Here is a 22,375-nt window from a genome sequence, read left to right as displayed (position 1 = left end):
TAAACCCCGGGCTGCTGGCAGAGGCGCTCCCCGGGAGCTCCTTGAATCGCGTGGGGGTTCTGTGTCGTCATCATATTCCTGAGGGGAAGGGCCGAGCTTCTGTCACATTCCCAGAGGGCTGCCTTGATTGATGGCAGAAAGGTTCAGAACCGCTGCTCCAGACCGGTCTGTTCCTGGGCGTCCCTTCCCGAGCCAGCACTCCCCTTGGGTGACAGCAGAGTCAACCGAGTGGGATTCCCAATGAGTTTTGTTTTTTCCCCATGAAAAGACACATCATCTTCAACATCTCTCTCCTCACACCTTTTATTTTACTTAAATCCAGATGAGAAACGTTTACAAAGGAGAATGGCCACGATTGTGGCTGTGGGTCAAGCTTGCCCAGCTGCCCGTCTGGGCTCGAGGGAGGAAGGCACGGTGTGGGGGTGTGTCCAGAGCACCCCTGCCTTCCCTTGTTGTAGAGCTGTGCCCTTGGGACGTGCTCTCAGGAACGCAGTGTCACTTGGCCGATCTGTACAACCATAAGCTTAGGGAACTAGGAAAGGGATGTGAAAAATTGACCCCAAATGGGACACATTAAAACGAGTCATTTGGAAAGCATGAGTTTGATCTACCAAATCAAAACCTAAACTCTGCCCTGGGGCCAGTTCTGACTGTCGACCCCTGTGCATTTCCAAGATGGTCACTGTTTGCAGGGCCTCCCACAGAGCTGATGGTGGTTTTGAACTGCCGACCATGCGGAACGCAGCCTGATTCGTAACCACGACACCACCAGGGCTCCTTGAATTTGATCCAGGTGTACAATGTATACGTATAAAAACCAGCTTGACCACCGTCATTTCAGGCTACCCGTTAGGTAGCGTTTCCAAGACGAAGTCTTGATGGAAGCAGGCAGCCTCTGGTAGATCTGAGTTGCTGGCCTTGCAGTTAGCAACCATACTTCACTCACTGTGCCAGCAGGGCTCCTTCAACGTAGGTGGAAAGAAAATTGCTGCCATTGAGGAAATTCTGACTCCTGGTGACCCTATGTAGTGTTTTTGAGACTAGTCTTTATGGGTGCAGAAAGCCTCGTCTTTTTCCTACAGAATGTTTCCTGGGTTTTAACTGATCTTGAGGTTAGCAGCCTACCACCAATCCACAGTGCCACCAGTCACACAGACACACACACTGCATCTTAGAAGCAACAGTGGGGACACTTAGAAGCGTGCCGACTTTGGACATGTCATCAGGACGGGCTAGCAGGAGGGAAGCCCAGACCCCACCACAGCAATGGCCTGGACACAGTGCAGGACCGTTGTGTTGTACCGGAAGTCGCCATGAGCCAGCCAGCCAGCAGGCAGCAGCGATGGTGCAGTCTTCGTATGAACGCTCTCCTCGAGGGAATGGAGGTTCATGTGGTCACGGCTTGCCCTGTTGCTCCCTGCTGCAGACAGGCCAGTCAGTCTCGGGCTGGGTGACAGGTGGGCAGCTGCAGTTTCACCCAGAAACTGCGATGACACTGCTGTTGGGCCGAGCTTCGGGGCCTGCCCCAGTCATGGCGACACTTAGGCAGAGTCGTCTTCCAGCTCCCCTGGCGCACACCAGCCTGGGCAGCGGTGGGTTCTTTGCCCTCCCGTGTGGTCAGATCACCACAACAGATACTCATGTGGCAACCATACGAACTGCAAGGAAAAGCAGAAACTGGTTCATTTCCAGGCTTTAGCAAGACTCCTGGAGGTCTAGGTGAACATGTTACAGGTGTGCTTTACGGACGGCTGGGGGCCGGCTGCCCTCTCCCACGTGGAGTCAGTTGCTGACTGACTGAGCTCAGGTGTGCGCTATTCTGGCAGGAAAGTGGGGATCCCATGCTGCCGACTTGGGCGGGGCCCGTTCTAGGATTACTGGGGTGGCCTGGTGTCAGATGCTGATGTAGAAGCTGGTCCTCGTGTAGCCCTCTTCCCCCAGGTGAGGTGACTTTAGCCCTCAGAGAGGAATCCACCCGATCCTTTCAAACATAATCCCCAAAGAATCTTTGCTCCTGACTCTGTGGTCTCACCTGGTCTCTAACTGATCTGTCTCCGCCTCCAGTCCCTTTGGGCTCTGGCTCTGTGGAGATAAAGAACAGCTAGCCGCCAAGGTGACGCCCTCCACCCCCCCAATATGTGGACAGGACTGACCAGCAGAGAGCCCCTGCCTCAAAGCACGTGTGCCCTCCTTGATCTGCTTTTATCCCCACCCCACCCCCAGCTCATGATTTCCACAGATGAGTAAGAAGTCTCTAGAACAAATCACTTTTGCAACAAGCTTTTAATACGTTTTTTAAAACCCATATAAGACACTTGAAAAGAAGATGTCCTCAAACCAAACGGCCCGCCGCGCCACACAACCTTGAAAGGCACTCCTAGCAGCGGCGCAGTTGCCTCTGGGAGCCGGGAGGGGGGGGGGCTCCATCGCACAGTAAGCAGCGGCCCTGGGTCCAGCTGTGCCTTAGGCAAACTGGCCCCTCAACTCTTCTCATCACACACCCTAATATCTTTATATATAACTCTACACGTGGATATATTTCTCGTTCCACACACATACTTGACTTTTCCCTTGTGAACAAATACAGCGGCCGCCCCGTTGGAGGGGGGTCCTCAGCAGCATTCACAGCACGGGCAGCAGGGGCCAGGCCTGGGGACATGCAGGACGAGGCGGGGAGACGCCCGGACACAGCAGGGAGCTTCTGACGTAAGGGACTCACTCCCTAAGGCTGAGCGGATGGCAGAGAAGCGGGGTTTCTGTGGCCTGAAGAAGTTTCCGAGCTGCTGGCCTGTCTTGCTTTGGCAGCTCCGAAGACTGGGGTCAGCGGTCCTTCCATGAAGAGAACCTCGGCCGGGGACCGTTCTGAAGGAAGGGTCCCCATGGAGGCTGGGGCTTGAGAAGGCAGAGGACAGCAAAGTCATGGTCTCAGGGTGGCCTGGAAAACCGCAAGCCCTCTCTCTGCTCTGGAGTCTTTGCAGTCTTGGTTACTGTCTTGAAGAACCTGGTCCATTGCTGTTTGAAGCCTGAACGGACACTAAGGAGCCAGGCGTCAGCGCAGCCAGCAATTTGAGGCGCCCTGTCCGCAAGGTCTGGCACCTACTCCTCGGGAAGGGCCCTCCTGGCCTGTCTCCCACACACACAAGCTGGCTGTCCACAGCCCGGCCAGAGCAGGCCAGCATCTGAGCTTCCGTCAAACACCCTGCTCTGTCTCTGAAAACAGAAAAGGCACTGAGGTCCAAGGGGAGTCCGGGCCGGTGGCATGGCCGGGAGCTTGGGAACAGAAAGGACTACACGTGGGCAAGCTGGAGGGTGGCCCTCTTTAACCCAGGCAGCTCCTGGGGCAGCGCCTGGAGTACCCAGAGCCCCTGCTGTCGCTGGGGGGACCCAGAGTGGTTTTGGCTTTCTCCAACTGCCTGATTTCCTTACTCAGCAGGAGACTTTAAACTCGGTAAATAGTTCCCTTTGGTGGAAAACACAAGATGATGGCAACATGAAATTCAAACTTAGGAACAAGCAGGTTGTGGACAGGTGTGAACAGGTATGGGCGTAAGCCTTTGGGTTTACAGGGCACAGGCTCTTGGCTGTGGCATCTCTGGGAATCTCTGTGCCACCCTCAGCTTTGGGGCTCCTTCCCCTGAGCATCCGGACAGCAAGGAGTCATCCTTTCATGAGCATGGCCCTGCTTTCAGGGCTAAGCCGAGACCTGCGCATGGAGCAGGCACCAGCTCCTGACCCAGAAAGAAAGGTGGGCCGTGAGTAGGACGCACAAGAGAGAAACGCCTGAGCCCAGACAGGGAGCTCTAAAACCTTCGCCCTTCCTTTGCCAGCTAGTGTGACAGGCTCCAGTTAGGTGACAAGAGAGGCAGCTATTTGGTCTGTGAAAGGCTTGCAGGTTGAGAGGACAGTGGTGAAGGTGGAGCTTACGACAGGAGTTCGAATCCCTGGGGAAGTGGGGGACACCCCCCACCACCACCACACACAGACAGCTGTCCCCCAGAGAGATTGTGCCACGTCTGGAGCTGCGGGGCAAGCACACACGCGCCCGCCAGAGGCGTCCTGAGAAAAGTGTCCGTGGCAAAAATAATAATTAATAATAAAAATAAACCGGAGGGCGTCAGGAGGAGAGGGTGCAGGACCGGTTACCCAGGTTTGCCCTGGGATTCCCTTAAGGCCTCCTCCAGTTTCTGCCTAAACTTGTCGTATTTCTTCTGCACTTGCTGGATTTTGTCCTGTTCCTCTTTCTCCAGTATTGTGAGGAAGTTCTGGAGCTCGGGGATGGAGAAGGCATCCCACTGGGAGACAAGAGGGATAAGGGGGGGCGGGGGTGGGGGGCACAAGAAAGGAGACAGGTTAGAAGCTGATGTGACCTGTGGGCCTGGCCACCTCCCACTGCACCACCTAGCTCACACCCTCGATTCCTGCAGTCTGCTGCTGCTTGTGGCTGTCCAGCCAGCTCACAGGGAGCACAGTGCAGGTGACAGCAGAAGTGTCCCATGGGCTTTCTAAGCTGTCACCTTTACGAGAGGATTGCCAGGCCATACTCATGTGGAGCCTTTCTCTGGGTAGGCTGGAACCACCAACCTTTCAGTGAGCGGCCAAGCACGTAACCACTGTGCCACCAGGGTTCCTTTGCTCCTGAAGGCTCACGGTGACCCCAAAGGGTGGGGAGGAACCGGGGACTGCCTCCTCTCCCCCGCCTGCTCCTGAGGAGGCAGGAGTAACCAGTGCTCCTGGAGTTTACATTCCTGGCATTGGGCATTTCAGCAACAGAAACCCTGGCGTCTCGTGGCTGTGCCTTTGAGAACTGATCTACGTGTTCCCTGCAGCAGTGAGATGCTGACAGGGGTCCTGGGAAGCTCCCAGCCTGACCCTGTGGCCTGCTTCAGGGTGATCGGCGCCAGGCCCCTAGCCTGCACACGCTGAAGGGCTGGGGGCTGGAGCATAGGACACTGACACAGGAGACCTGTGTCTCATGTCACTCTGGCTTCCCCGGCCTCTGCCTTCTCATCTGCCGTGGGCCTGGTGTCCCCCCCACCCAGGGCCACCAGGGGCAACAATGGAGAAAACCCAACCAGAACTGTTTTGGAAGCTGGCCGGCTCTGGCTGTCTTCTCCCTCCCTGGCAGAGCCAGCAGCAGCCTGGGAGGTTTTTAGCTCAAAGGACCATGAGGTCGATCAGGTATAACCTGCACACTGGAACGAGTCAGCTGACAGCCATTGCAGGCAGGTGGCTTGGACAGCAGAAGAACTAGCACCCCGGGGCCAAGGGCTCCCACTGATTACAACACACGGCAGATGATTCCCCCAAGTCCCAACAGTAACCACGCTGAGTGTGAGCGGTGCTGGGCTGAGGCACTGCCCAGGGAGCCCTACCCTCTGGGCAGCCTGCTTTCACTCAGTTCAAACCTCGGCACTGGACACCGCGTAGGCCCCTGTCCCTGGAGGAGGCAGCTGTTTTGCAGAACGAAAGAAGGGTATCGGGAAAGGACCTCACCCAGTGGCCTCTTGAGGCGGCACCTGGCAGGCTATGCCCTATCTCACAGCAGAAACAGCCGAGCCTGGACACAGGGAATTTCTCAGGCTGCCTTCATGATGAGCCTTCAGCAGTAAGATGCTTCAGGTGCAGCCTCCATGGGCTCAACAGATGGGTCCTGATTGGCTACCCAGGGTGAGTCCAGCCCTTACTTACAGGAACCTTCTAGACCAGCTCTCACTCCTCTTTGCCTTCCCAGAGCCACTCCAGCTGCTTGCCCTGCGTGCCCCAGGGCTGGCCTGTGCCTGCGACCTGGGGGGGGGTGTCCCAGACTCACCTCCACCTCCCCCGTATCGTTCTCCTTCAGCACAAAGCTGAGGACCTCCGTGTCAGGGCCGGCGAGCAAGCGCAGGTGGAGCGGGAAGTCGGCCACCGAGAGTTTCTGGAAGAGCACTGCAAACCAAGAGAGGGGGCTGGGAGCCTGCCTCAGGAAGGGGCGGGTAGAGCGGGGTGGCTACAGCCTGCAATGGCCTTTCTCTCAGCCTAATGAAGTACACATGACAAGAAGTCCAGCAAGACCCCTCAGCGTTTAAATTCCCAATCACAACAATTCCCAATAGGTCAGGCAGGGCGGATTCTCCCTATTACACAGATTCAGAAATGGGGGTTCCTGAAGTCCCGGATGGGATGAGCAGGCGCCCAGCATCTGTGTGGGGCCGAGGGCCACGTGGACGACTGACCCTGAGAGCACCCACTCCTCCCGGGCAAGCCTGGCCATGGCCCTGGGTCGTCGGGGAAGGTAGCTCCTGGCTGGGAGCTTGCTCTCATACCTTGCCCATCCTTGTGTATCCGCTTAAAAAGTGCAAACTTCTGGGGATTGTCCACGACCATGAACTTCTTGAGCAGCCCCTGGATGACCTCGCTGACCGTGGTGGTGCTGCTGATGTGCAGCTGCTTGATGGCATCGAGTGGCAGGTAGAAGGATGTCCGCTTGTCCGTGGTGGCCGCCAAGTTCACCTCCTTGATGGCATCGTAGATGGACTGGGGCCGGATCCCGGCCGGCACTGTCACTGGCCGCCGCAGCTTCAAGTGCACTTTGATGAAACCCGTGTAGGTGCCGTCTTCACTCTGCCGGGGGAAGGGGTCCATGGGGTCAGGGCTGGATTCATCTTACCTGACCACCTCTACTCTTCCGGCCCCTGGGGCTGGAGATGCTGTTCCTAGTGTAGACTGCCATCCCAGTGAGCTCCACCCCCTTCCTTCCTGACTCAGGCACACCTGTATAGGGTTTATTGCCTGCCCTTGTCTGGAGAGGGACCTCAGGGGGGAGGGGACAATACAAAGGCCTTGGGGGTGTGAACCAAAGAGGTCCTGAAGGTGGAGAGAGACCCTATTGTCCCCAGGGGGCCAGGAGAAGCCTGGGTACCCAGCAACCAAAGCGCTTTGAGGGCCCCAAACCTCCAGTCACCAGGCGGACACTGATATCCCCAGGGAAGCCCATTCTAATAGGATCCCCAACTGATTTGGTCTATGCCCCTTTTCAGGGGGAAAAAAAGTTACTCCATAATTTAAAAATGTTTATACAATCACCTTAAAATCTAGGATAAAGTGTTGATGTCTGCTTCTGTAGCCACCCTGGATCATTCCAGCACCCCCAGGGCATGTATTGCCCACCTTGGGGACTATTCATCTAGAGTGTGCCCTCTTTGGTTCACACCCCCCCCCCAAATATCTCTCTTGGTCCCTGCCCCTGGGGTCCCTCTCCCTCTCCAGGCTGGGGCAGGCAGGGTCCGCACACAGCTCTCTGGGCATGAGGTAGCCTCTTGTGTCTTTTTCTAGAGAACCCACAGGCAGTAAGACTTAAACCCGTGGCCATTTGCAAGTGGATTATCAGCCCACCTGGTCCACACAAAATGTCCTGGTGGCACAGTGGTTCCGAGTTGGGCTGCTAACTGCCCCCAGCAGTTCAAAATCAGCAGCTGCTCCGCGGGAGAAAGACTGGGCTGTCTACTCCCATACAGTTACAGTGTCGGAAACTCACAGGGGCGGTTCCACCCATGAGTGGGCTTTGACTTGATGGCAGTGAGTCTGTCTGTGCGTTTTAGCTCACACAGGAGGCCTGGGGACACACAGTGGTGTAAGCATCGGGCTACTAATGGAAAGTGCTTGGAACCAACCAGCTACTGGTGGGGAACGGCTGCAGCCTCGGGAACCTTGTGGGGCAGCAGTTCTACGCTGTCCTACAAGGTCGCTTGGGTTGGAATGGGACCGTGGCACTGGGCGGCATAAATGGTTGGCACTGGGCCATGATCTAACTGAAGAAAGGCCTGGAGATTGACTTCAGGAAAGAGTACTGCCAAGAAAATCCTACTGAGCAAGTCTACTCTTAGCAGGGCGAGGCCAGGAAGAGCCAGTTGCCGCCAAGCACCAGCAGGGGGCGGGGTTCTTCTAACATTTCCTCCCCTCCCGGTTTGAAGCCGGGCCGCAAAGTGGGGTGCCCTGTCTCCCCAGCACTGGCACGATCTGCGGAGCCCTCCGCAGACGCAGCAACTGTCCACCCCAGGAAGGGAAGGAGGAGGAGCGGCCGACTCTCCTAGAACCCTGAGAACCTAGCCATGCCAGGCTCTCGGCCACGGGTGTCATCGAATTCCTGCAAGACCTTGGGCAGATGGACATCGCGCACCAAGGCTCAACGAAGTTAAAGTTCCCCATCCTTGATCCTGCTCTAAAGCCCAGTCTACTTCCCTAACGCTCCAGCTCCCACAAGCTGGGAGGGGTCTGCAGGGGGTGGCGGGTGGGGAGGCCGAGAAGCAAGGGAGAGCCCAGCGCTGAAGGGTGGGGCTCGCTGGGCTAGTGGGCGGAGCCTCACGCAGTGGGCGGGGCCACGCTCACCAGCTTCATGCCCAGGCAGTTCTTCTCGCGGGTGTTGTAGCTCTCTATCTTCTGCTTGATCTCCTGCAGCGTAGGCGGCCTCCGCGGCTCCTCTGCAGGCTTACAGACATTCTGCAACACACAGAGGTGGGGAGGGTGCACTGTGGCTATCAGGCCTCCGAGGGCAACGGCCACCAACCAAACCGAGCCCGCTGCCTGCCCGAGGGCTTCCAAGGCTGTACATGTTTCTGGAAGCCGGCTGCTTCATGTCCTAATTCCTCGGAGCAGCTGGTGGGTTCGAATCGCTGATCTTTCGGTTAGCTTAACCCACTGAGCGATCAGAGCTCCGGAAAGCCTCTCTGCCTGAGAAGTGAGCACGGGCCCCACCCGGCGAAATGCATGGGCTCAGAGTGAGAACGAGAACATCCAGTCCCACCTGTGCTCTGGCTTAGGCCTGCCACCCATGGGTGAGCAGCATCACCCGCTGTGCGTCAGTCTCCCCGGCTGTGGCAGGGACCAGCATCGGAGTACAGTGCCCGCTCCCACACGCTGATGTGGAATCAGACTAGGCAGAGCTATGCTGGCTTACAGAGCTATATTGGTTTATGGAGGGTTGCTATGGAAATGCTTCCAGATGCTACAGGAGATGCAGAGAAATGCGGGCCAGGGTCCATCTCAAGGAGCTGACTGTGAAGCTGGAGGGTTCCGTGTGAACCCATGGTGCCAGCGCCCACTGAATGGGAACGGCCAGGCCACAGAGGGCCACGGGCACATGGATATCATGCGTGCCCTACATCCCTGCCAGGGTTCTTTGCAGATAGTAAGAAACAGATGCATGCTCATCAATGAGTGATGAACTAGTGGGGATGACAGGCTGAGTCCGCAACAGTTATCAAGAGATAAACCTCCTCTCCAGGGGCATGGACGGTCCCTGGGTGACACCAGGCTGCTAACCTAAAACTTGGTGGCTCGGTTCCATCTAGCACTGGTGCGGAATAAAGGTCAGACGAACCACTTCCGCAAAGGAAAAACCCTGTGGAATTCCAACACGTGGGTCACCCAGAGTCAGACGCGCCGCGATGGTACGGGGGTCACTGGTTACTGTGGTGATTGGCCACACAGGCAGCCAGCGTTCACTTAGCACCAGAGGGAGCTGGGGAGCACTCACGGCTCCTCACGGTGGGGCATGCTGGGTTACTAACTGCAACGTCAGCAGTTCAAAACCACCAGCCACGCTATAGTAGTGTGATCCTGTCCTACAGGGTCACGAAGAATCAGCTCCATCACAGTGAGTGTTTCTGAAAGGTGCCTGGCGTTCATGATCTCACTGAATCTCTTCCAGAGAGTCTGTGACCCCACCCCACACCCCACCCTACCGTGAGACAACTGAGTGACGGAGAGGCGGTGTTCAGAACTTGCCCTAAAGCCCCTCCCACAGTTAGAATGTGAAAAACCAAATGAGACTCCTGGTCCGTCCTGCTGTCCAAGCCCACTCAGCATGTGCCTGATAATGGGAAATCTAGCAGACTCGGGGCGGATCAGCATTCTCCTTTGGCAAAAGGGGACACCGAGGCCCAGGGAGGCCGTGATACCTGTGCAGCCCAGGAGGGCTCTGCCCTGCCTCTCGGACGCTGCCTGCCGAGGTGTCTGAGCTTGGTGGCGGAGCTGAGACCGTGTCATGTAAAACTGAACACGAGAGGATACCCAGAGCAGGGCCAGCCCCGACTTCTGCCCGTCAGCCAGCAGGTGGGGTGAACACGTCACATCAAACAGTACCCCATCACTTCTTCCCCGCACGTTGCGTCCCACAGAGATACCTGGTTCAGGCCCGTGGGCAAGAGAGGAGCCTGCCCTCTTTCTCCATCTCCAGCAGCACAGTGCCTCCTTCCCCACAGAGCCCTCTCTGTGCTCTTCCCTCCGGGGTCCCCGATAACAACCGCTCTGGGCTGGGTACGTCCACATGGCAAGCTGCTAACCACAGGGTTGGCGCTTCAAACCCACCAGCGGCTCTGAGGGAGAAAGACGGGACTGTCTGCTCCTGTACAGCTAGAGTCACGGTCCAGGAAACCCTACATAGGCTCGCCCTCAGTCCCCATCGGCTCGATGGCAGGGGGGGTTCTCTCATTTTACAGAGTAGACCGTGGAGGCTCAGAGGTTAAGATACACGACCTCGGTCCCACCACCAAGAAGTAGCCAGGTGGGGGGGACTGGGGCCAAGTCCACCCAAGTCTGGGGCTCACACTCATCTAAGTTTGCACACAGAAAGAGAGTTAAGTGAGGAAAGGCAATTCCAGAAGCTCCCGGAGGTCTGGACCAGACAGTAGACCTGAGGCTGCAAAAGGCCTCCTTCCGGGGCCGGTTCTGGACACTGCGGGCGTCATGGCTACCTCTGCCTAGTGCTTTGCTTCCTTCCTGTTCCGCTTTCGATCAGCAGATAGACCCACAGATTCTCTTCCTTTCCCACCACAAACCTGGGGACGTGATGTAAGTGACCACAAGCACCCCCGCCTTCCAGGGCTGACGCAGGAGAAGATCCAAAGAAGTCCGGGACGCCTGGGGAGGAGCCTGTCTGGGAGGCCTCAAGCCCGTGTGTGGCCTGGAATGCCAGCACCCAGGTCCGGTGGCTGCTGCCCACACACAAGCTGCTGTGAGATCTGCCCCAGGATGGGGTGAATCACCTCCCAACGTTGGCCAGCCAGCAAGCCCTGCCCTCGGGGCTCACTGCCCTGCTTCCCGTGGTGGAGTCGTTCAGACACTGGAGTCTGTAACAGCATCACTGCCTGGCTCCAGCCCCAGGTGCAGCTGTCACTGGTCTGGGTCAGGGGTCGGCAGACAATTGAAATATTATTCGAGAGCCACACACGATACTCTCACAAATGAATCGCCGTTACCTGAATACTATCCTTCACATCTGACGTCAGAGTCGCATGTACGCAACTTGCACTCTTGACAAGCCCTGGTCTGGGGGAGAGCCAGGGCAGGGGGTTCCAGCACTCCTATGTGTGGCTCAGTTTGAGAACTGGCAGAGGGCCATCACTAGCAAGTCCAGGGCCCCCTCCAGCTGCGAAGAAGGAACACTTAGGCGGCCGTGTGGGGCACCCCAGTTGCCCAGCATGGCCTACAAACAAGGCAGTGTGCGCTCCCTGGACAAGATCAGGAAAGTCATCAACAGAGGGCAGTGCGGTTGCTGTGTGCTGCTGAGCCACCTTGGGGACAGGACCCAACTGCCCATAGGGATTCCGAAGCTTTATGGAAGCGGATGGTCACATCTTTCTCCTATGGGGTGGGGGTGGGGGGGAGTGTCTCACACTGCCAACCTCTGGGTTAGCAGCCAAGCACTTCACCATGGCGCCATCAGGGCGCCTTGTGGGTGAGGCAGAGACTACCACCTGCTAGTTTCTCAAGCCGTCAAGAGAAGGATAGGCGCTGGCCTGGGAGTGCGATGCTTCAGACTGGGTGGCCACTGCCTTGTCTTCCGGCATGGCCCAACATGGAGGTGGAAGGGGGACCTTTATTGTGATCGACAAACATAGGTCCAGGCTGGCAGGGGTCTCTCCTGCGGGGCAGCACATGTGCTGCAAAATTGATCTGCTTGGATGAATCCCCTGGCATGGGCACATGGCTCAGCCGTCTTCCCCTTCCCTCTCCCACTTATACTCCCATGGCCTGTGAAGACGAGCTCCCCCCTCTTGTGTCCACAGCCATGGAGAAGGGCTGCCTCTGCGCTTAGCTCTCAGGTATTGGGCCACAGATAGATGGGGAGCGTGGGCTGGGTGCTGGGGCTTAGGACAGAGCTCTACCTCCCACGGCTGGCAGAGCAAGCCTGGAACTTGCCCATTAAACTGCCTTTCAAATACAGCCTGCCTGCTCTGCAAAGGATCCCATTAGAAGCGCCCGGAGGGGGTGGGGGGGTAAGTGACACCACACTGAATAAGGAGGGCCAAAGGAGAACGGACGCATCTGAAGACTCGCCGCTGCTGGTGAGGAACACGGCGAACACCAGGGACAGCCGGAAGAACAGAGCTGCCTGGGAAGAAGCACAACCCGAGTCCTCCTTGGATGCGAGGACGCTGAGACGTTACCTTAGGTACTCTGGACGCGTTCTCAGGAAAGAACCGTCCCTGGAAAAGGACATCGCAGCTTGGTCCAGTGGAGGGTCAGTCGGTGAAAAAGAGGACACCCCTCAACAAGAGACAGTGACACGGTGGCTCCCACAGTGGGCTCATGCCCAACATGTGCGAGTGTGTTGCAGGACCGGGCACACCTGCTTTCTCCCATACACGTCACTCTCTGTCCTTTTCTCGACTGCCTCAGCTTCTACCTTCCTGCACCCCGTTTTCCACATACGTCGCCTGTCTGTCCGGCTGTTTGCTGTTCCCAGGCTGCTGGGACAACACACCACCCATTGCATGGCTTCTAGCTACCGAATCCCATTCCCTCCCAGGTCTAGAAGCCCAGAGCCAACACTTCCTCCAAAGGCTTTGAGGAAGATCTCTCCCTGCCTCGTCCAGTTCGGGACCACTGCTGTTCTTCAGCTTGGGGCTGCATCCCTCCCATCACTGCCTCCTTCTTCCTGTGGCCCTTCCTCTCCGGGTTGCCCTTGCCGGCCCCTTCCAAGACCCTCACATTGGATTTGGGGCCCATGCTGACCTCATCTCAGTCCTTACCTTAATCACATCTGCAAAGACCGGATTCCAAATGTGGTCACAGGCGGAGGTTGCAGATGGACGTGACTTGGGAGGGACACTCCTCACTTATGAGCCCTTAGGAGATCTCTCTGTCCATCAGGGCCTGACTCACGGCCCTCTTGGGCCATGCCAACCCTGAAGGACCGCAGTGCTGACGCTGGCGAGGAGGCCTCTCTGTCCCAGGGAGGCGCGCCCCGGGCCCTGCTCAGCTCGTCCTGCAGGGCCCAGCTTGTCCCCAGAGAACTCGGGGAGAGATGTTGTCCTAGGGTGCTCATCACACAGGGGAAGAGCTGAGGCCCAGGAAGGCTCAAGCTCCCAGCGCCCTTCCAGCATGTCCATCGGCATCTCCGGTGTGAGTCTGCATGGAGACCATTTCTCTGGGTGTTCTTCCGAATGAACTGACCCTCCTTCATGGCACAGCTCACTCTCTGTGTTGGCGGGGAGGTGGGGCAGGGGGTACTGAGCACACTCCTGGGGCGTCAGTTGCCCTACTCCACCTCACGATCTCCCCAGGTGTGTCAGAGGGAAGAAGTTCACTAGGCCTTACTTACAAGGCACCTCAGGGTGTGTTCGATGCCCCAACCTGCTTGTCCCATCCAGAGCCCATACTGCATAATTAGGCTCCTGTGAGTTCCCCCTGGCCCACAACTTTCCCCCATGAACCATCTCTGACCCACAGCAACCTCCCCACACGCGTGCCCTTCTGTTCTGGTAGAGCTCTGAGGCCTTCATTCCCACACGGAGAGAGGCACTGCCTTCCCGGAATCTGATTTCTGTGGCGAGTCCCATTTCTGGTGTTCTCCTGCGGCTGGTTAATGGGCCTCTCCGGCCTGCAGTCTCACGTACAGCACCTTTCCGCCAAGCAGACGAAGATTCTGTCCCTTGATTGCTACTCTCTGTACTCTGCCAGCTTCTCAACCCGGAGGCAGAGCTGGCTGAGGGGGATGCGGTGGGCAGCCAGGCTCCCTCCCGGCTCCCCACCACCGCCCACAGCCTTCTGATTCTTGTTGCCCTGAAGCTGCAAATCCCTGCCTGTCTGGGCCCTCGCCGCTAATATTAAACCCGCTCCTGCCAGGGCCTACAGTCATAGTCTGTAATTATATACTACTTTTATTGTTTAATTATTGTTTCTCGTGTGTTAATTCCGTTTCCCCAGTTAGCTGCTCCCTGGAGGGAGAGAGAGCCACACTTCTTGGGGGACCCTCCGTCCCCCCTCCCCAGTGCTAAGGCCTCACCTCCAGCTCTGGGAACAGAAAGGCAAGGCCACCAAGTGACCTGTGACCTCCAGGGAGCCACTTCCCCCCTGGGGGCCTCAGGTTCCTGTCTGTGAAATCACGAAGTGAGAGTGGGCCAAGTGTAGCCCCCCTGCCCCCCCCCCCTGCAGCACTAAGACTTTTTAGCAGTGAAACGGGGTGGCTTTTCACCCCGGCTTCCTCTTCTGGTTCAGAGAATTGGGCGTGGGGATGGGGGCCCAGGGGCAAAGGGGTACGTCTTTTGCAGCCAGAATAATTGGCCCTCTACAGAGGTTCCTGAGAGCGCCCTGAGCTCCCAGATCCATTTCTCCTCTCCTGCTTGCCTTGGGCTTCCTCTCCTTGGCAGCAAGGCCCGCGCACCACAGCCAAGCCCAGGAGGCCTGTAACCTTAACTCACCGCTCCAGAAACCCAAACCAAACACACCCGGAAGCCAGTCAACAACAGCCTGCCCCACATTTCCTCTTTCTCAGCTCTTAGCACATCCGGTGGCAGCAGGCCTTTTTGCCCCTTCCTTGGGGGGAGAGCCATCTCCAGGCCCATGCCGGCGGGGAACCACTGGTGGGAATGACCCCCAGCACCACTGGAATTCCTTCAGGCCTGCCTGAGATGCAATGGGATGCTCGGAAGGTCAGGGGCAGGCGCCCATCTGTCTGGGCTGGGGCCTGGCCCCATTTGAGATCAGGGGTGCCCTTTCACTGGGTCCCTGGCAGATGGGGAAGAGGAAGTCCCAGGGCGGCTCCTACTTCTCATGGGGTCTGTCTGGGATGGCTCCCCCCAGCCACACCCCTGGCAGTGAGGGGCTCTTCCTACCAGTCAGTCCCTCCCTGGAGCTGTCCAATGTCCCAGCCATAGATAAGAGGGCTGGAGATTCCCTGATGGGTGGGGTTTTTCCCTAAAGGTTATTCCTAGCAGAGGAAGGGAGGGGCTCCACGCCTTTGCCCTGCCCATGTGGAAGTGGTGCAGGGGAGGGGTAGGCTGGGAAAGAGACACACCCCTACTGGAGATGAAAGGGAAGGGGTGGAGTCCAGTCCTTGGGAGCCCCTGGGGTCTCCTGTAGGAGAGGTGCAGGAGCATAGCATCAAAGGGCTCTCCGGACCAGATTGGCTCCGGGCCAGCACCAGATTGGCTCCAGGTGATTGGCAGGTGTGCGATGGAGGCCAGATGAGACTCCCTGAGGGAGGCATGTGGGGCGGGAGAGGACATTGGGCTCCACTGAGTGCCTGCTCTTCGTGGTGGTCCTTTCAGTCTAGCAACAGAGGTGGACCCTCTGAGTGGGTCAGCACCTAGGCCCCAGAGCTCCCTTGGGAGGCCAGAGGGGCCTGGATCCAAGCTCTGGCTGAGCCTCGACATCACAAGCAAATGGCCCACAGGGAGGAGGTGTGCTTGGGGTTCCTGTCCTAGATCTGGGTTCCTCTCCCGCACGGCCCATTGAGGAAGGGCTGTGCCTGTCCCCTGCTCACTCATCTTCCCTGCTGGACACAGAGTCCGTACGTACTCCAGGCCTTTGCACACGTGGTCCTTTGCACACGGGGGCAGTCAATCCCACTGGGACTCAGAGTCCTTCTGCCTGAGAGATGCATAGAACAGGTCTCCTTGACATCATTGTGGCACTGCTACTGGGTGTCATGGAGCTGGTTTTTGACTCATAAGGACCCCACTCCACACCCTCCCCAGGACAGAGTAGGAATCTCTAAATTGTGATCTTCATGGGGACAGATCTTTCTGGAGCCACTGGGTAGCTCCAAATGGCCCACCTTTTGGCTAGCAGCAAGCATTCAACCTTTGTCCCAGCAGGGCGCCTCTGAAGTGGAGATTCCAAGGGGATCACACATCAGCAAGACACCAGCTGCTCCCAGGGAGAAAGAGGAGGCTTTCTACTCAGCAAAGAGTTACAGCCTCAGAAACCCTCCCGGGCAGCCCCCACTGTCCTGTCACCATGAATCAACCCTACCGGGCAGCAGTGAAGCTATGTTTAAAGCAGCAGTGTCATCCTGCCCTCAGCGGCCATTCATCTGGGAGGACCAAGGAGCATTTGGACCGCAGTCTGTGTGAGCCAGCTTGTCCTGAGCCTTCATCCCACCAGGCCCTCCCGCCCAGGGACCCTGGATGATTTCCATGGGCCCCAGTTTGCCTTTAGGACAATGGCCCTTCTCCCATTACACATCTTTTTATGACTACATTGGTATCAAGACAAATATATTCTCCTATATTAAAAAATAATCTTTAACCTAAAAGGTTTTTTTTTAATTCTTGCGAGTTTTGGATGAATGGCAATGCTTTTGACGGCTCCTAGAGCCGTGTGGGCCGTGCTTCCAGTTGACAGAATACAGGCAGGGCAGACCACCATCGAGGCTGGCCTGGACTGGGGGGTTCCTGGGATGCCAGGCTCTCAGAGCTAAAAGCGAGGCACGTCCCAGCCCAAGCAGGCCGGCGGACCACCACAGCCTTAGGAGACCCCCTTCCTTGCAGGCTCATGTGCTCCTTTAAAAACAGCACCGTGCATCCATCCTGAGTTTGCTCGCTGGCCCCCACTCTCCCCCGGGCCAGGCTGTGGCGTGGGGTGCACTTGCCCTGCTGCCTCTGAGGGTTATCACACCATCCCTGCAGCTTGAGCCCAGGGCAGGGACTCTGCCTGGTTCCCTAATGGGGCCCGCACACAGGAGGGCCTCGGTGAACATGTGCTTGATACATGAAACGAAGCCCAGAGAAGTAATGACGAGAGTGTTTAAAAGAAAGAAACACCGCAAGCTCAAAGCAAACACAGGGAAACGGAAGGCTTCCCGTTTGGTACAAGGGTCTTGCAGGAGGTCTGCAGGCCTAGTCCACAGCTCAGAGGTAATGAGGAGACAGCTGCTGGTGAGATTAGTCCCCCCAGAGTCAGCCCCTGGCTCGCAGTGGCCCCATGGGCAATAGACCAACATGTTGTCCAGCCCCATGATCGGGTGCGGATCAGACTGCTGTGTCCGCAGGGTTTTCACCGGCTGAGTTTCAAAAGCAGAACGCCAGGCCTTTTTTCCTAGAACCTGCCAGTCTGGAAGCTCCAGGGAAACCTCTTCAGCCTCAGGGCAGTACACAGGCCCAATGACAGATGAATGGTGGCAAAGCAGAGGGAGCACCAGCCGGGGACTGAATCTGGGTGTCTGGCACAGAAGGGGAGAATTCTAATTGGGACTGCCCCTGTCCACCGATTTGTGAGGGGAGGTGACTCATCTCCCCACCCCTTTCTGCCATCATCTCCCCTGGCTTTCAGGAAACCTTCTTTTCAGCTTAGAGGTCTATGATGGGGGTCCAGGCAGAACTCGTGTCCCCCATCCTACTGAGAAGGGCCCACAGGAATTTTCCCCTGAGAAATATTCTCTCACTCCCTAAAAAGTTTCACAGGTTCCTGGCGGTTGAACAGAATGGGTGACACTGGGGGCTGCCAATCGCAAGGTCACCAGTTTGAAACCACCAGCTGCTCTCCCAGAGGAAGATAAGGCTGTCTACTCCTGTAAAGACTTCCAGTCTCGGAAACCCACAGGGGCAGTTCTACCCTGTCATGCAGGGTCGCTGTGCGTTGGCACTGACTGGAGGTCAGCGAGTTTGGGGTTTTTAGCGGGTCTTTCTTGATACTGGTGTCCCTCCTGCATCCACCTCCCCCCATTCCCCTCTCTCCTGCACCCCAGACCTGACCAGTCAGCCTGAGGAGCCCTGACAGAGTCTGCCCCACACTCCTGGGCCCGACCCGTCCTGGAGGTGATGTCTGCAGCTCCCCACTTGTCCTTGAATTAAAGGCCTTTCTAACAACGGTGCCGTGCGTGCCCCAGTTACAGCGCTGGATTCCCCGAGGGTGGCAGTGAGGGTAGGATACAACCTGTCTCCTCCATTAGAACATCACACCCTTTTGTCTCTGTATGCCCAGAGCCCCCCATGTCTCAGTGCTGTGCAGTGAAGTGGGGAGCGGATGGGGGGCAGCTCCCAGATGGCAGACTCTCTGAAGACTCCTTCAGAAGCAGCAGTTAAAGTCCCCGAGGGTTGGGGCACCAGCTGGTCTTGTCTGGTCCCCTTAAAGTTGGGCATTGGTCTTACTTTCTACATAAGGAGTTCAACCCCCTATTCCTACCCTTCTAAGCATGTTGACCAACCTCATCCCAAGACCCCCTGGGGAAGGGTCTTTCCAGAGGCCAGACCATGCTCCTGCCAGGTGAACAGAGAAATGGCTCAAACCCAGGGCTGGCCTGGGCAGCCCTGCCCTGCTCCCGGAAGCTGCTACAGCCAGGCAAGGACCCTAGGGGAAATGTCTTCTCTGAGCCTCCCAGGAGGAGCTCTGGTGGCACAGAGGTTACTTGTTAGGCTGCTAAGTGCAGGGTCAGCAGTTTGAAACTACCAGCCGCTCTGAGGGAGAAAGATGAGGCTTTCTACTCCCATAAAGAGTTACAGTTGAGGGAAATCCCAGTCCCAAAGGTCACAGTGAGTCGGAATGAACGCAATGTCAGTGAGTTTGGTGTGTGGGATTTTGGGGGCTCCCTGGGGTGGGGACACAGACAAGAGAGGCACAAAATCCTGGGCATAGACACGTGGAAGGGGCTTCAGGATGAACTGGTCCCACCACCTTGCAGAGAACCTGAGCTGTGAGGAGTTCGCAGGCCTTCCTTCCAGACCCTGGCCGGAGGTTCTCCCTCCAGTCTGGGCCGGTCCCGGTTTAGAGAGCCCCCTCTGGCTTCCCAACCTCCTATGGCCCTAGAGGGAAGGCCAGCGAAGCAAGAAGGGAAGTCTAGGGGAGCAGTTTAGCAGAGCACCCTGTCACTTCTTTCTCCTGCAGACCAGATCACAAGGGGGATGTCTGAGCTGTGGCTGACAATTTGACCCAAAGTTCTCATTGCTGGAGGGGGGCCCCAAGTCCCCAGGCTGGCAACCAGCTCATGTTGGGAGATTTCACAGGCCTGAGGCCCTTCTGGGACAGCTCAGCATTCTTTTCCCACCCCAGTGACTCGGGAGGTTGAGGCAAGCAGGAAGGGAGAATGACAAATGATAGGTAGGCAGGGTCAAGCCAACAGGCGACCAGCCCCCACCTCCTCTCGTGCCCAGGCCTGCTGCACCTCTCCTGACAGCGGGAGCTCTGGCTAATTGAATCTTGCAGGGCTGGCTGGGGGACCATCCACCCCGAGGTGTTCCTCTATGTGTCCCTGCCCACCACCATGGGGGGGCCCATGGTCCTGGCTCTTCTGCTGGAAGGAGAACTGACTGACTGCAGTTGGTGCTCACAGGGGCTGCCACTTTCTAAGCCACACAGACCCATGCCAGACGGCCTGTCTCTCCTCAGGATATCCCAGAATGCGGTGACACCAGCGGAGAGGCAGGAGAAGTGGGGCAGCTAAGGGAGACGAGGTGCGCTTTCAGGGTGTCCCCGAATTCTCTCTGCAGTCGCTGCTTCCTCTGGTGAACTGAAGGGGAGAATCCTGACAAACCGGGAAGCCCTCCACCCACCCCACCCCCATCCCAAGGTTGGAGGCCCCTGGCCAGGCATCTGTGTGCCCTGCAGGGCTGCCCGGGAGCCTTCTATCAGTCAGCGTACCTCCTGAGGCCGTGAGCATGCTGGAGCGGGCGCAGTGACCAAGACAGACACCGTGGCCATGGGGTGGACAGTCAAGCAGGGAGACATTGCAGGAATCAACAAGCACAGGGAGGTGGGAAACAAAGGCTGACGGAGCAGGGACCTAGGCCTGGGGCCCCTCCCACTGCCCGGGTGTCGGGTGGGGTTGCTGGCTGGTGCAATTAGCCCAGATGCTCAACTCCTCCTGGAAAGGAGGTTGGTTAGATCCTGGAAAGGGGAAAAGAGGAGCCGATACCAAGGGCTCAAGTAGAGGGCAAATGGATGGATGGATGGATGGATGGATTGTGATAAGAGTTATAGGAGCCCCCAATAAAATGATTTTAAAAACAAAACAAAAAACCCTGGGAAATACAGGGAGGAGTGGTGTGGGTGTTATTTCATTGAGGGGGGCACTGAGTGAGATGAGCTAGAATGCGTCTGCACCTTTGGGTGTCCAGCTGATGGCCTGCTCTGTAAGCCTTCACCCGTACACAAGAGAAAGTCTTTAGAGGAAAAAGAAGAGAGGAAGGCCTGGCTGTCGGCTCCCAAAGGACACAGCCTGGAGAACTCTATGGAGAGGGGCTTCTAGGCTGCCCCCGCGGGGTCACCGTGAGTTGGGACCCCTCCATGATGACTGGCCCGGTGCTGGGGAGACGGGGTTCTCACTCATCTGCAGCATCTGGTCAGGGGCTGTCTGCGGCCATCACTGACCTGACTGGGGAGACTGGGTCGAGACTGCCCCACTTTGCCCTCCTTCTCTATAGGCATCTACCTGGGGGTCCTGGGCTCACCTGTTGACAGGCTTGAGACCACAGACCTGGGCAGGGCGAGGAAGGCTCCTGGGTGGTTGTGATGGGAGGGCCAGGCTCTCTTTTTCAGCAACACCCTGTCCCTTCTCCCCCCCCCCCCCACCGATTGTGTGCACCCTGAGAGCGGCCCTGCTCTGGCAGGTCCCTCAGGTAGATGGTGCCACCCCTCAGGCCCTCAGAGAAAGCACTGCGCAGACTCAGACTCTGCCTGAGCCCAGAGGTGGCCTGAGGAGGGAGGGCAGGGTTGGCAGACATCCACTCTGGTCCCTCCATGTTGGGGATTACAGGGAGCTGATCCACCAAGGGGCCCTGTGTTCAGGGCCCTCCCACACAGCAAAATTCCTGTGAGCAATGGCACGCCAGACAGGCCACTGGGCGACTGTTCCCAGTGCTGCCAGTAGGTGCTCCTATGGTCTGCTTGCTACCTATTCTGAATGACACCCCTGGGTCCCAGGGTGGACAGGCTGTTGGGGGCTGCTCACTGTACGCAGGGCAGGCAGCAGAGGTGGGAAGGACAGAGCACAATGGGCAGAACGCAGATCACCACCAGGAAGCCGAGAGGTGTGTGTACAATACAGAGTATCTCAGAACCGAGGCCACGTATGAGCAAACCCCATTGCCAACCCTCCAGCTGGCACCACCCCTTAGGGCCAGGAAGTCAGCCCACAGGCTCTGGGAGGAGCATGCAGCTGCCCTGTTCAGTGGGCTGCAGAGGCACAAGCGGCTCCCCAGCAGCACCTGCCGCCACCACTGGGGGCGGCTCCCTGCAGGACAGGAGACAGGAGGTTCCACAGAGGTGCAAGCAGGCTGACTCCTGAAGGTAAGGTGCGCAGGATGGGGCTCACGCCAGTTAACGGGTCCCTGCTCCAGGGAAGAGTAATTTTCTTGGTGGCCCTCATCCTGGTGGCCTGGGCTTTCTCTGGAGCTGCAGAGCTGGGGCGATGGTAGAGCTTGCTGCTCCTCCCCTGCCTACGGGGGTTCCTCTCAGCACTGTGCTGGCTCCTCTAACAAGCAGGGGCTCAGAGCTCAACTTGTGATGATGAAACCTGTCTTCCTGACTGGTTATGATGTAGCTGTGTGTGTATGTGTGTGTGTGTGTGTGTGTGTGTGTGTGTGTGTGTGTGTGTGTGTCCCCTCCTAAAACAATGGGGAGCAAATGACTTCTAGCATCTACATCGCCTGACCAAGGACACCATTCTCAGGGAACTGCTGCCAACATGGGGCCACTTGAGTGAGTATCTCTGGGCCTCGGGGCCCCAGATAACTCTAAGATCAGCAGGCTGGGAAGGCCACTTAGGTATCAGGAGTGCAGGCTTTGGCGCGAGAACGCAAAGCCCCACCCGTTGCCATGCCCACTCAGAACACAGCCCTGCTCCCTGGTGTAGCCTGGATGGAAGCCGATCGCCGTGCACACCGACCAGTGTATCTCAGCCTGTAGCACCGTGTGCCCCACGCCCAAGCTTCCAGGCACAACTGGGTCCAGATCCCGGATCTGCCACTTCCCACTGTGTGACTGTGGTAGTTATATCTGTCGCCAATTTGAGAGGATTACGAGGGAAGGGGTGGAGTCTATCCTGTCAATCAGTGTATAGCCAATGAGGCTTCTGTGTGGGCATGGTCTTCCCCTGAGGATTCTGGGAGTTGCTGTCTTTTTTCCTCCTTGGCGGCGGGAGACACTTCTCTCTTTCTCTGCTCACTCCCTGAGAGTC

The 22,375-nt window shown here is 57.4% G+C and overlaps 1 protein-coding gene across 3 annotated transcripts in view; it reads right to left on the bottom strand.

Annotated features, from left to right (window-relative positions):
• Positions 1–2,249: 2,249 nt before the first annotated feature.
• Positions 2,250–22,375, bottom strand: part of RASSF5 (Ras association domain family member 5) — an 88,041-nt gene continuing 67,915 nt past the window's right edge. For 2 of the 3 annotated variants that reach the window (XM_075529541.1, XM_075529547.1), the window contains exons 3-6: positions 8,365–8,475; positions 6,303–6,600; positions 5,810–5,925; positions 2,250–4,292 (exon numbers count right to left, since the gene is read on the bottom strand). In XM_075529541.1, coding sequence (XP_075385656.1) covers positions 4,140–4,292; positions 5,810–5,925; positions 6,303–6,600; positions 8,365–8,475 — 678 coding nt within the window. In that variant the 3' untranslated portion in view covers positions 2,250–4,139. The remainder of the gene's footprint in view (positions 4,293–5,809; positions 5,926–6,302; positions 6,601–8,364; positions 8,476–22,375) is intronic. The other variant, XM_075529553.1, reaches the window with a different exon arrangement.

This window comes from Tenrec ecaudatus, chromosome 1 (assembly GCF_050624435.1).
Source record: "Tenrec ecaudatus isolate mTenEca1 chromosome 1, mTenEca1.hap1, whole genome shotgun sequence".
NCBI lineage: Eukaryota > Metazoa > Chordata > Mammalia > Afrosoricida > Tenrecidae > Tenrec > Tenrec ecaudatus.
Note: the sequence above shows the minus strand (reverse complement) of the source record. Positions and strands in the feature narration are given on the sequence as shown.